This window comes from Erinaceus europaeus, chromosome 10, assembly GCF_950295315.1.
Source record: "Erinaceus europaeus chromosome 10, mEriEur2.1, whole genome shotgun sequence".
In the NCBI taxonomy this organism is placed as follows: Eukaryota; Metazoa; Chordata; class Mammalia; order Eulipotyphla; family Erinaceidae; genus Erinaceus; species Erinaceus europaeus.
Genome location: NC_080171.1, coordinates 29529099 through 29543993, shown reverse-complemented (window position 1 = coordinate 29543993; position 14895 = coordinate 29529099). Strand labels below are relative to the sequence as shown.

The 14895-nt window shown below is 38.3% G+C and overlaps 1 protein-coding gene across 6 annotated transcripts in view; it reads right to left on the bottom strand.

Moving 5' to 3' along the window:
- AGTPBP1 (ATP/GTP binding carboxypeptidase 1) overlaps positions 1-14895 on the bottom strand; it is a 123426-nt gene that overhangs the window by 75895 nt on the left and 32636 nt on the right. For 5 of the 6 annotated variants that reach the window (XR_009551995.1, XM_060199483.1, XM_060199480.1 and 2 more), the window contains 4 exons: positions 12705-12768; positions 12153-12299; positions 6688-6819; positions 5025-5118 (listed from right to left, as the gene is read on the bottom strand). Coding sequence is in view for 5 of the 6 variants with exons in the window: in XM_060199483.1 (XP_060055466.1) it covers positions 5025-5118; positions 6688-6819; positions 12153-12299; positions 12705-12768 (437 nt within the window). In the remaining variant the exon portion in view is untranslated. The remainder of the gene's footprint in view (positions 1-5024; positions 5119-6687; positions 6820-12152; positions 12300-12704; positions 12769-14895) is intronic. The other variant, XM_060199482.1, reaches the window with a different exon arrangement.

The following is a 14895-nucleotide window of genomic DNA, read 5'->3' as shown; positions in this document are numbered from 1 at the left end:
AACCAAAACCAAAACCACATGATTATCTCAATAGATGCAGAGAAAGCCTTTGACAAAATCCAACAACCATTCATGCTCAAAACACTACAAACAATGGGAATAGATGAAAAATTCCTTAAGATAGTGGAGTTCATATACAACAGATCTACAGCCAACATCATACTCAAAGGACAGAAGCTGAAAGCATTCCCCCTCAGGTCAGGAACTAGACAGGGCTGCCCACTATCACCATTACTCTTCAACAAAATTCTCACCACAGCAATGTGGCAAGAGAAAGGAATCAAAGGAATACAGATGTGAGGGCAATCTGGCTGCGACATGTGTCACCCCATTGATTGCCAAGGTTGATTCAGCTGATCCGGCTGGCTAGGCGGTGTCCCCTTCCTCCCTCACCACTCCATGTGCATCCCTCCCAAGTTGTGCACTCGGTCAAAGAGGACAGCCTTCCCCAATAGAGACGGACTGGTCTCTGGTTGAGGGTATACACGTAGCTGCGCTCCCCTGCTAGAACCTCCAAACAAGCTCTCAAGGAATACAGACTGGAAGGGAAGAAGTCAAACTTTCACTCTTTGCAGATGATATGATAGTATACATAGAAAAACCTAAAGAATTCAGCAGATTGGATTGGAAAGGCTAATATCATCTAAATGAATATTCTACCCAGAGCCATATTCAAATTGAATGTGATACCCATCAAAGTCCCACCAAGTTTCTTGAAGAAAATAGAACAAAAACTACAATCATTTATATGGAACCAGAAAACACCTAGAATCGCCAAAACAATCTTGAGGAAAAAAAACAGAAATGGAGACATCACACTCCCAGATCTCAAACTATACTATAAGGCTATCATAATCAAAACAGCCTGGTACTGGAACAAAAATAGATACACAGACAAGTGGAACAGAATTGAAAGCCCAGAGATAAACCACCACACCTATGGGCTCCTAATTTTTACAAGGGGGCCCAAACTATTAAATGGAGGAAGGAGGGTCTCTTCAATAAACGGTGCTGGTAAAACTGGGTTGAAACATGCAGAAGAATGAAACTGAACCACTTTATCTCACCAGGAACAAAAGTCAACTCCAAATGGATCAAGGACATGGATGTTAGACCACAAACTATCAAATATCTAGAGGAAAATATTGGAGAAACACTTTTCCATCTAAACCTCAAGGGCATCTTTGATGACACAAACCCAATTGCAAGGAAGACTAAATCAAAAGCAAATCAATGGGACTTCATCAAATTGAAAAGCTTCTGCACAGCAAAAGACTCCAGCACCCAAAAGAGACCCCTTACAGAATGGGAGAAGATCTTCACATCCCAGACATCAGACAAGAGGCTAGTAACCTAAATATACAAAGAGCTCACCAAACTCAGCATCAAAAAAGCAAATGACTAAATACAAAAGTGGGAAGAGGATATGAACAGAATATTCACTACAGAAAAGATACAAAAGGCCAACGGACATACAAAGAATTGCTCCAGGTTACTGGTTATCAGAGAAATGCAAATAAAGACAACACTGAGATACCACCTCACCCTTGTGAGAATGTTATACATCAAAAAGGACAGCAGCAACAATTGCTGGAGAGGTTGTGGGGACAAAGGAACCCTCCTGCACTGCTGGTGGGGATGTAAACTGGTCCAAACCCTGTGGAGAGCAGTCTGAAGAACCTTCACAAGGCTTGGAAGAGACCTTCCTTATGACCAGTAATTCCTCTCCTAATGATATATCCTAAGGACACAATCACATCCATCCAAAAAGATCTGTGTACACCTATGTTCATAGCAGCACAATTCATAATAGTCAAAACCTGGAAGCAACCCAGGTGCCCAACAACAGATGAATGGCTGAGCAACTTGCGGTATATATACTCGATGGGATACTACTCAGCTATTACGAATAATGAATATGGAGGGAGTTTTAGTGATGGGAATTGTGTGGAATTATAACCCTCTTATCCTATGGTCTTGTCAATATCTCCACTTTATAAATTAAAAAAAAAAAAATGATGAACCCACTTTCTCTGACCCATCTTGGATGGAGCTAGAAGGGGTTAAGTGAGTTAAGTCAGAAAGAGAAAGACAAGTATGGAATTATCCCACTCATAAGCAGAAATTGAGAAAGAAGAACAGACAGGGAAAAACAAAGTAGAATTTGACTGAGTTTGGACTTTCACCAAAGCAAAAAAAAAGCTCTGGGTGGGGGGAGGGTAGACTTTCAGCTTCACTGTAATGGGTGGGGTGGGGTGGGGACACAGACCTTTGGTGAAGGGAACAGTGTAAACATACATTCCTATTAACTTATAATCTTACAAATCACAAAAAAAAAAAATGAAAACTCCACAGGATACTGTGTGGCTTGGCTTTTTTTTTAATTTGTAGGTAAATCCACTTATATTAATGTCAAGGTAATAACTGTCTAAATTATCAGCTCTCACAAGTAGATTCTTTTTATTTTTTTTTTCCTCTTCTCTCTCCAGGTCTTGATGGAATTGGGAGTTTAGAGCCCTCTGGTCATCTTCATCTTTCCCTAACACTTACCCTTCTGTATGTATGGACCAAAACTCTTTTTTTCTCTTTCTTTTTTTTTTCTTTTTTATTTTTTTATTGCCACCAGGGTTATCAGTGGGACTGGGATGCATTGGATCGACCTTCTCGTGGTGCATCCCATGAGTACCCATTTATTGGGGAAACTGACGATCCTTCCTAGCCGACTGAATCCACATGGATCCCAGTCACTTTCAAAGCCAGCAACAAGCAGACATCAGGCTCAACCTGACGCTGTTGACTGGCTACGGAAGAAGGGCAAACGCTAGAAGAAGAAGTGCCCACACTACAAATCTACCACTCACACCAGCCCCTTCTTATTTCCCTCCTATTTTACTGGATAAAATAGAGGAAAAATTGAGAGAGAGTCAGGGGAGATAAAAGAGGGAGAAAAAACTAGACACCTGCAGACCTGCTTCACCACTCATGAAGCAGACCCCCTGGTGGTGGAGACCAGGGGATCAAGCCTGGGTCCTTGTGCTTGGTAATATGTGAATTTAACTGGGTGCACTACCACCTGGCCCCCAGACCAAAATTCGTTATAGGGTTCAGAAGGCAGAAGATCTGACTTCTGTAGCTGCTTCTCTGCTGGATTTGGGCATTGGTAGGTCGGTCTTTCTGAAGTTCTTCTTGAAGAACTTCCACTGGTTTTTTGTTTTAATCTTTTTCCCCCTATTTTATTGGATAGAACAGAAAGAAACTGAGAGAGGCAGGGAGTAGGCCAAGAAGTGGTGCACCTGATTAAGCGCACACCACAGTGCACACAGATCCAAGCCCCTGGTCCCTACCTGCAAGGGGAAAGCTTCGTAAGTGGTGAAGCAGTGCTGTAGTTATCTCATTTTTTAAATTATCTTATCTTATTTATTTGTTTGTTTGTTTGTTTTATTAGATAGACACAGCCAGAAATTGAGAAGCAAGGGAGAGATAAAGAGGGAGAAAGGCAGAAAGACACCTGCAGCTCTGCTTCACCACTCACAAAGCTTTCCCTCTGCAGGTGGGGCTCAGGGGTTCAAACGCAAATCCTTGTGCACTGTAACATGTGCTCAACCAGGTGTACCACCACCTGGCCCCATGCAGGTGTTGCTCAATCTCTCTCCCTCTCTACCTCCTCCTCCCCTCTCAATTTCTGTCTCTATCCAATAATAAAAATATTGTAAAAATTAAAAAAAGAGGGGGAGATAAGAGACAGAGAGAGAAAGACAACTACAGATCTGCTCCACCACTTGTGAACTGCTCCCCTTGCAGGTGGGAAGCAGGGCTCTACCCCAGGTCCTTTAAGATGATATACGTGCACTTAACTGCGTGTGCCTGACCACCAGAAGCACGGCTTTTAAACTGGGCAGAATAAAATCTAGATCTTCTAAGTGAAATGGCAATTTGTAAAAAATAAAATTAAAAAGTAAATTACTATTAAGTAAAGCCTGATAAATGTCAGAAATTGTCATAGGTGCCTGTATTCATGGTTTCTAATCAAACTCTTAAAACAAGCCTGAGCCACAGAACTAGCACAAAAACTAAATTTTCACTGGGAGGTGGCATAGCAGGTAAAATGTCCTAGCAAACATCAAAGTAATACTCTAGTGTACACACAGTCTCTCTCTCTCTCTCTCTCCCTCTCCCTCTCCCTCTCCCTCTCCCTCTCCCTCTTCCTCTCTAATAAATGAATAAATAAATCTCTTAAAAGCAAATTATAAAGTACTTTAAAATTAAGAGGCGATATAGCATAGAAAATCTAAAATAATATATTTTTTTAGATTGAGACAGACACCATAGCATCAGTTTTCTTCAATGTGGTCAGGCAGGACTCAAACTTAAGTTGCACACACAGTAAAGCAGTGCATGCATTACCCAAGGGAGCCATTTTGCTGGCAAAAGAGAGAAAATATTTTTACTAATAAATAGGATCCATTCCTACCTTTATTATTACATTATTTACATAAACTATATTGCATTAGCAGAGATACTGTGCTAATTACAGTTATCATCTCATTAAATCCTCACAACCTTATGATGGAGGTGCTAATATTACCACTATATTAAACATTGTAAAGATAAAAATAAAATTTTGAAGAAAGTAGAAATATATAAATTTAAATGTTTAAAATGATAATTATGAGATAAAGGAAGCAGTCATTACAAGATTGCAAAATTGTGTAAGGAATTTAGTAGGCACTCAATAAATGTTTCTGAATGAATGACACTCTGATCTAATCTTACAATATGTAGGAGTATGTAAATTCTGCATGACACTATAATCCATCACACTATATTCAATAAATTCAAAACTTTTTTCTGTATCTTTGAACATTAACATTTATACTTTAAAAAAATGTCTTTAGTACAACAAAGTTGTAAGAATTAAGCAAGGATCCTAAAAAAAATCTAACTAAACCTACTTACTACTTAGGCCAAGATAAAACTCAGAATAACAATGGATAAACTTCTATTTAAACTCAAAACATACTCACTTCATAACACTGGAATTCTTCTTACTGAATGGCCCGATGACTTTAAACAACAATTCCACAACTCCATTTTTCCCTAACGATACTGAATTCACAGCTAACCGAGAAAGAAAATACTAAATTATTTTAAAATAGAAATGTGTAAACACATTTAATAGCATTCTAGTGATTTCAATTCTTCATTTTTTTCTTTCTTTTCTGACACCAGGGTTATCGCTGGGGTTCCTGCTCCTGGCAGCCATTTATCCTTTGGTTTTTCGCTTTTTTTGTTTACTTTTACTTAATACAACACAGAGAGACTGAGAGGGAAGGAGGAGTAAGACAGAGACCTGCAGACTTGCCTCACCACTTGTAAACTTCCCACCTGCATGTGGGAAGCAGAGGCTCAAACCCAAATCCCTGTTCATGGTAACATGTGCTCAAGCTGGGTGAGGTACCACCTGGCCCCTTCTAGTGATTTTATGACTTAAAAATTGCTAAAAATTCTAGTACATTTATGATATTACAATATTATTTCTATTTTTATTGCAATTTAAATTTTTTTCTTAGTATCTCTTTATTTATTGGATAGAGACAGTCAGAAATTGAGAGTGATGGTGTAGAGAGGAAGAGAGACAGAGTCACACTTGCAGCACTGCTTCACCACTTGCAAAGCTTTCCCCCTGCAGGTGGGGACCAGGGGCTCAAACCCAGATCCTTGTACATTGCAACATGTGCACTCAACCAGGTGCGCCACTACCTGGCCCCTGTAATATTAGTACAATTTCAACTGAATCTAATTATTATCCATTCTAATTATATGTCTATACTTTTACTTTAATTGGAGTAATTCAATGACTTATCTTATGCTTTTCTTCCCAAATAATTTTATTGGGGAGTCAGTGGTTTACGGTACAGTTGTTGACATATGGGAATAATTTCTCATCTCCCTGTAACACGTGTCTGTAAAACACTCTCACCCCCAACTTACTTCCTTTTCCACTACCGTACACCAAGGCCCTAAATCCCTATCCCCCTCCCTTCTCCTCCTTCCCCAAAGTCCTTTGCTTTGGTGCAAAACACCACCCCAATTCAAGTTTTATACACATACATATGTACCACAATAACTGCCATACTTGCTTCTGTCCTTGCTTCTTAAGTTCCACCAATGAGTAAGATCACATATATTTTATTTTCTAATGTACTGTCTCCATCCCCCTGCTCACCTTGTGTTTACTACTATTCCTAACTTCTTTGGTTAGATATTCACTTCACATTCATTTCCTTGTATTCTTTTTAATTATATGTGCTAGTTATTTAAATGCCCAAAGCTCTTTCCTCTGAGCACCTTTACCTAAATTTTCAAGCACAGCCACATAGAACTAAACACATACACACAACTACATATACACACATACATATCTACCACAATAACTGCCATACTTTTTCAATGATATTCAGCAATCATCTATATTTTTCAATTTTAATTTTGAGTGTTTTGTTAACCTCACCAATTCTGTCACCCAAAAACTAAAAACAAAATGTTTATCACTTGAGTTTGAGATCTACTATTAGTGAAAAGAGACAGAAGAATTATCTTGTCTACAAATGTTAACTATGAAAATATTTGTTTACTTCTATAAGTTTACAATACCAAGTTAACCAAAAACTGCTCTGAAATACTCACAGTTAGCAGAATAAACTCGTAAAAGCTGAAGACAAGGCAAAACCAAACGAAGATTCTGTAAATTCTGCTTGACCAAACTCAAGGTTATATTCAGAGCTCCATTAACTCTAGCTTTCACTCCAAATTTTTTGTCTATTTTTGAAAGCAAAAAATACAAATTTATTCATATGTAACAAGTGGATGAAATAATTCATACACAAAAATATTCAATTTTTATTATGAAATCACATTACCAAATAAGATTGACCTAAAATAGCTAAATTACTATAATTTTCTCATATGATTTTAAAACATGACTTCAAATACATACTGAGGTGCAGGCAGAGAAGGCAGTGGGGGAAAAGCAGGGATTGAAGTAGCCTGATACTTAGACTGCAGTGAAAGGAAGACATTACGTAATTCACTATGCTTGTGAATTTTATGCAATTAAGTATACTCACAGAAATACAATCACCTGGTTAAGGAAAATATCAGTAATAAAGAATCCAAACAACATGAGCTGAGGATACAGCATAATAGTATGCAAACAACTTTTGTACCTAAGGCACTAAGGTCTCAGGTTCAATCCTCAACACTACCATATGCCAGAGCTGAGCAGTGTTTTGGTTTCTGTCTGCCTCTCCATATATATATATATATATCTCATTAAAATAAAATATTTTTTTAAAAAGAATACAAACACTCCCCACATATGGGAGGGTCACTTCACAAGTGGTGAAGCAGATCTGCCATGTCTTCATGTCTCCCTATCTCCCCTCTCAATTGCTCTCTGTCCTATACAAAAAAGGGAACACGAACATTCACTACCAATATTCTAACTTAATATTGCATTTGTTTTCAGTAATATTGTAATATTACTTATTTAATATTTAATAAAGTATTATTTTTCTCCTTAGATTTATAAAAGAATATAGACTAATGAAAAATTGAACCAATTATATTCAAAATTTTCTAGGAATATAGTACATTCTTAAAGAGATCTCATTTTTTGTGTGTGGTGCTAGAATCTTGTTAATAGGAACCTCAGGGATTGGGCGGTAGCGCAGTGGGTTAAGCGCATGTGGTGCAAAGCGCAAGGACCAGCGTAGGAATCATGGTTCGAGTCCCCGGCTCCTCACCTGCTGGGAAGTTGCTTCACAAGTAGTGAAGCAGGTCTGCAAATGTCTATTTTTCTCTCCCCCTCTCTATCTTCCCCTCCTCTCTCCATTTCTCTCTGTCCTATCCAACAACGAACGGCATCAACAACAATAATAACCACAAGGCTACAACAACAAGGGCAACAAAAGGGGGGAATATGGCCTCCTAGAGCAGTGGATTCATGGTGCAGGCACTGAGCCCCAGCAATAACCCTGGAGGCAAAAAAAAAAGGAACTTGACCTCCCTAGGCTGCTTTTTCATTTAGAGAGAAAGGATGGTCACCACAGAGCCAGGGCCACCTTCAATGGCATAGTACCTCCCTTCCTGGTGTTGTCAAGGCTCAAACCTGGGCTTCTTGCATTCAAGGAAGCACCCTGCACAGTAAGCTATCTTTCTAGCTCAAGATCTTATCAAAAAGAAAAGAAATAAAGCTTCTGATTATATTCACACTAAGACATCAAAGAAGTAAGAGACAATCTGGTAGTATTTAGGAACTGTACTGCAGACTCAATGCACGCCCCTCTGGTCTCCCAATAAAAAAATTTTAAAAAATAAAAAAACTTGTGCTAGCAATGCATAATTCTGATGACCAAAATATCTAATAACTCAGTTAAGACCAAAAGAAAAACATAAGAAGTCACAGAATTTAAGAATATCAAGAACAGTATTGTTAAATGGGAATCTGGGGAATGTTATGCATGTTCAAACTATTGTATTTACTGTTGAATGTAAAGCATTAATTCCCCAATAAAGAAATAAAAAAAAAAAAAGAATATCAAGAACAAGGGATCCCAGTTCAAGCCCCCGGCTCCACACCTGTAGGGGGTTTGTTTCACAGGTGGTGAAGCAGGTCTGCAGGTGTCTGTCTTTCTCTCCTCCTCTCTGTCTTCTCCTCCTCTCTCCATTTCTCTCTGTCCTGTCCAACAACGACGACATCAACAACAATAATAACTACAACAACAATAAAAGCAAGGACAACACAAAGGAAATAAATAAATACTTTAAAAAAATCTAAAAAAAATTAAAAGAATATCAAGAACAAAGGAAGGAAGAAACTCATGACTGGACAACACAGCTATTTCATGGATAGGAATTTTAAGTCGAAAAGAACTTGCTGAGGAAAAATGGCTCTCCACTGAAAGCAAGCAGAGGGTGGAGGGGGAGAGGAGAGAGAAAAACAGTTAGGCAAATAGACTCTCATGCCTAAAATTCAGAGGTTCCAGGTTCAATCCCCCGCACCATCATAAGCCAAAACTGAGAGGGGAAAAAAAGCCCTGCAGAACACCCCTGAATAATATTAAAATGGAAAACTAGGAGATAAAAGAAACAATTTAAAGAAAGCACATATGTAAAGATACAGAGGGAAATGAACTAGCTACAACCTAGAGAAAATATTGATTAAATATTTCATTGTTTTAAGCCAGGAAAATCAGAAGATAATATATTTTCTTTCTCTAAATAGAGGAGAAAGTATGAAGTAGCATTCATCAATGAATAAGGTCTTTTCCTTATCAACAAAAATCTCAGAAGGGAACCATTAAATCTCTTTAAAGAAAAATGAGACACTTAACTCATTCATAAATAAACTAAATATATGTTTAAGTATTAATTACCTTAAGATTTTTGGAAAATTAAAATTCTTTTTAAGATAATACTTATTAGAGGTGTCAGGCAATAGCACACCTGGGAAAAGCACACATGTGGGACTGGGTGGTGTGCACCTGGTTGAGCGCACATGCTACTATGTGCAAGGACCCGGGTTCAAGCCCCCAGTCCCCACCTGCAGGAGGAAAGCTTCATGAGTGTTAAAGCAGTGCTGCAGGTGTCTCTCTGTCTCTCTTCTCTTTCCCTCTCTATCTTCTAGATCCCTCTTGAGTCCTGCCTCTATCCAATAAATAAAAAATAATTTTTTAATTACATTAAGAGCACATGTTACCATTTGTAAGGACCCAAGTTCAAGCCACTGGTCCCACTTATGAGGGGGAAGCTTCAGGAGTAGAGAAGCAGCACTGCAAGTCTCTCTCTCTCCTCTCTCCCTCCCTCCCTCCCCACCCTTATCTTCCCCTCTTAGTATTTTTTCCTTTCCTTTTTTTTTTTTTTTTTTACCAGTGCACTGCTCAGCTCTGGCTTATGGGTGGTACAGGGGACTAAACCTGAGACAGTCTCTTCACATAACCATTATGCTATCTCCCTCACACTCCCCTCAACTCTATCTCTCTATCAAAAAGAAAGGGAAAATGGCTTTACAGAACGGTCTATGGATTTCTCCTGCAGGCATGGAGCCCCAGCAATAATTCCGGTAACATATATATATAACAAATTCTTCACTACATATCCTGAGAGGCTAAGCATTTAAGTTCTTAAATATGCTACGTGGGTGGTCCAGGAGGTGGTGCAGTGGATAAGGTATTGGACTCAGGCATGAGGTCCTGAATTCAATCCCCAGCAACACATGTACCAGAGTGACGTCTGGTTCTTTATGTCCTATTATTTCTCACAAATAAATAAAATCTCTTAAAAATAAATAAACAGATATTAAATACTACATGGCAATGGTAAGGCTCCTAAAAAATCACTATTCTGTACTCATGGGTTGACTCAAAGAAGGTAGAATACATTCCTCCCATGCATGAGCTCACTGGTTAAACCCTGGCACCACATATAATGGAGTGATACTATGGTTTTTCTCTCTCTCCCTCTCTTTATCTTTCTCTCTGTCCCCCCCCTCACCCTCATAAAAATAACTAAATTTAAACAAAAACTAAAAACTAATCTTGGGTTCTATTCAAAGGATAACTTAATCATCCTTCTTTGGTTTAAACTGTCTCCTCAATTTGTACTTTAAATATTTTGTACATATTACTGTTATAATAATTGGGTTATATATCTCTTTTGGTCTTTAAACTAAACTCTTAAGTCTTGGGGACAATGGCTATATAGTTGAAATAAATTCAAAAGTACTGCAGGTATCTCGCCCCTATCTTCCCCTTCTGTCTCAATTTTTCTGTCTTAACAGATTTAAGAAAAGTAAAAAAAAATAAAACAAAAAAATTAAAAATAAGTTTTTGGAGGGCTGGTAATATGTAATGATTATTTTTACAAAAGCAAAAAGTATGAAAAAGTATTCAGAAAATGCTAATGGTACATGTTGTAGCTCAGGGCTTTAGACAACTGGCACTGTGATTTTTCCACATCTCTTCCCATAATTGTCACCCACAAGTGCCAACGGTTACTTTTGAATTTAAAAAACATACATATTAGTTGTATGTATAAGATACATATAATATCCTCCTCCACTTCCTCCTCCTCTTCTTCTTTTCAGATAGAGTCAGAGCAGCAGAGAGATCATACCACTGAAAAGCCCTTTGATGCAGTGGCGGGGGGGGGGGGGGGAAGGGTGTCAAGCTCTGGGCTTCACACCACACTATCCAAGTGAGTTATTTCATTAGCCCCATATACAGGAGGTTTCTAAATAAAAAATCTGACCCATTTACTGACAGCTGCTAATTGTACTGTGTTAATATTACTCCATGTAGATCTATACTAGTGATCTAAGTAAAATCAATAAAAGAAAAAACCAAAAATCCCTGTCTACCTTCTACTTTGAGCTGGGAAGGAAGGGTGTTTACACAACCTACATACCTATATCTGAGAGGAATTTAAAATTTGCAAAATTAAATTTTACCATCATAGCTTTTTTTCTGCGGCCACATTTCTCATTAGGCTTTTAGCACCTATGCTACATCACAGTTTCCAGAAGACTCTTTTTTTAATTGTTGTTTTCAGAGTGTAAGAGACAGAGATGGAAAAAGAGAAAGAAAGAAAGAAAGAAGGAGAGATAGCACAGCACTGTTCTACCAATCATGAAACTTCCTCTTTGCACAGTGGTCCCTTGTCGTAGCCAGGAACATAAATTCTAGTCCTTAAACATGATTAAAAAAAAAAAAAAGTGAGTTCTACCAAATTAACTATCACCCTATGCCTAAAAATATGCTTTTGAAAAAAAAAAAATCCCTCTCAAAACATTCCCACTCAAACTCTTTACTCCTAATCTCAACAGTATTTGCAGTTAATATGTATCCCTTACACACATATACAAGCAAGAGTCCAAGACATACTTGTAATTTTAACCTATTTTTCTGTTTTCCACATAAGATTACACTCCTCAAATATTTCAGGCCACTAGTCATTGTTACAGTCTGGTTCCATGAGTTAAAACCAAGAAAAAAACAGCAACATTTTAGATTTTGAAAATTTACCTGTTCTAATGAGATATAAATCAATGTTACTAAGATGGTTCCAGATAATCATGCAGGCAAAAGTCTTACCTTTTGGTCCAATCTTTGCAAGAATAGAATGGATCTGCACCATTAGTTCCTCATTTAGGGGAGCTTCTTTGCTGGTATTTGTAAGTAACTGTAGCAATATTTGTGAACCACCTTTGGCTACTAAGAAACTGGCTCTTCGACCTCCACCTAAAAGAACATTTTTTTAATTTTTTTAAACAACAAGTCCTCTCATACATAAGTGATCACAACTTACTAGGTTCAAAAAAAAAAAAAAAAAACTTAAAGTGGTCATTTCTGAAATCACACAAATAGCATCAAATTTGACTGTTTTGTTTTATTTAGAAAATAGTATGGAGAGTTAATACAAGTTATGGCAGAATTCTACATTTAAAATTCTTCACCTTGGCTTTACAGAGTATGTTTGAGGAGTACCAAAAAATATCAAAAAGCAACAACAAAAGAGTAAAGCATTTCAGTTTCCAAAGTCCAATGCTAAAAATAGCTTCTGATTATCAGAAAATTCTAAATAAAGTACATATGACACACTTATCAGTTTACAAACAAATTAAACCAAAAGAAACAAAAACTTACCTGCTGACACCAGTTCAACAAGAATACTTAAGATATTAAGTGTAGTTTGAAGGTCTTTCGTGTTCTGAAATAAAGTTTATTTGCTTTATTAAACCATCAGCAATTTGTGATTCCAAAATTTTTTTCTAACTGTAGGGGACTACTTATTCAAGTCCCCACAATTCTCACTTACTATTGCAGTCTCTTCTTGCCCTTTAGAACTTTTACATATAGTTTGAGATATTATTTTCTTATTGTTAACATTACTATGAGGAATTAATGATGAATTAATCATCTTTCTAAAAAAATAAGACAAAATGAGCCCCCGGCTCCCCACCTGCAGGGAGTCGCTTCACAGGCGGTGAAGCAGGTCTGCAGGTGTATATCTTTCTCTCCCCCTCTGTCTTCCCCTCCTCTCTCCATTTCTCTCTGTCCTCTCCAACAACAACGACCACAATAATATTAACAACAACAATGATAGACAACAAGGGCAACAAAAAGGGAAAAAATGGCCTCCAGGAGCAGTGGATTCGTAGTGCAGGCACTGAGCCCCAGCAATAACCCTGGAGGCTAAATAAATAAATAAGACAAAGAAACAAACCCAAATGTTACAGGCACCAACATGTATTTATAGTGACTTCCCAGTCACCTCTTCTCTCCTTTCAAAAGCAACTGCATCATCAGTTCTTATGAAACCAAATAAAATGGGCACATATGAAAAATCCATGTAAAGATGTAATATATACACAATTATTTCTCTAAATGTTACTTCCCGACAGATACTACTGCATGCACTGATATTTTTATATGTCAATAGTTTTTGTTCTTTTTAAAGGTCCCGGACATATTCCACTTGTGACTATATCACTGCTTCCATAATCAAGTCACCTACCAATGTATTACTATTTTTTTTTAATTTTATTTATTTATTCCCTTTTGTTGCCCTTGTTGTTTTATTGTTGTAGTTATTATTGTTGTTGTCGTCGTTGGATAGGACAGAGAGAAATGGAGAGAGGAGGGGAAGACAGAGAGGGGGAGAGAAAGACAGACACCTGCAGACCTGCTTCACCGCCTGTGAAGCGACTCCCCTGCAGGTGGGGAGCCGGGGTTCGAACCGGGATCCTTATGCCGGTCCTTGTGCTTTGCGCCACCTGCGCTTAACCCGCTGCGCTACAGCCCGACTCCCTGTATTACTATTTTTTAAGTTGTTTTTTTTGTTACCTTTATTTATTTTATTGGTTAGAGAAAGCCAGAAATTGAGAGAGAGAGAAAGAGAGGGATGATAGAAAGAGACAGAGAGACACCTACAGCCCTGCTTCACCACTCGTGAAGCTTCCCCCCTGCAGGTAGGGACCAGGGGCTCAAACCCAGGTCCTTGTGCACTGTAGCATGTGCGCTCAGCCAGGTGCACCACCACCCGGCCCCCAATGTATTATTTTTTAAAAGCTTGCCACTGAAAAATGCAACAAAAACCTAAGACTTCATGTTTAGTTAAGGTCAAGTACACCTGCCTGAGATACTTTCCTAGAAACCCTGTATCAAGGAATTTAGGCAATTATTTTGATATGTATTGCTAACTTGTGCTTCATGATACAATATGTCCTCTAATCAACAATGCAGAATAGTAGCTATTGCCCAAAAGGTTATAACCAATCTAATAGACAGAATGTTTAAACATTGTACTTTTTAAAATACTATCTTTACTTTTTTTGCCTCCAGGGTTATTGCCAGGGCTCGGTGTCTGTACCACGAATCCACTGCTCCTGGAGGCCCTTTTCCCCTTTTTTGTTGCCCTTGTTGTTTTATCGCTGTCATGGTTATTGTTGTTGTTGTTGTTGTTGTTATCATTGTTGTTGGATAGGACAGAGAGAAATGTAGAGAGAAGGGGTAGACAGAGAGGGGGAGAGAAAGAAAGATAGACACCTGCAGACCTGCTTCACCACCTGTGAAGCAACTCCCCTGCAGATGGGGAGCCAGGGGCTCGAACCGGGATCCTTATTCTGGTCCTTGCGCTTCATGCCATGTGAACTTAACCCGCTGTGCTACCGCCTGGCCCCCAATCTTTATTTTTTATTAGTGCCTTAATAATAGTTTATAAGACTATAAGACTACAGAGGTACAGTTCCACACCACACCCACCCACATCACCAAAGTTCTGTGACCTCCCTACTCACCTCCATGATAATCACCATAATTCTCACCAAGTCTTAGA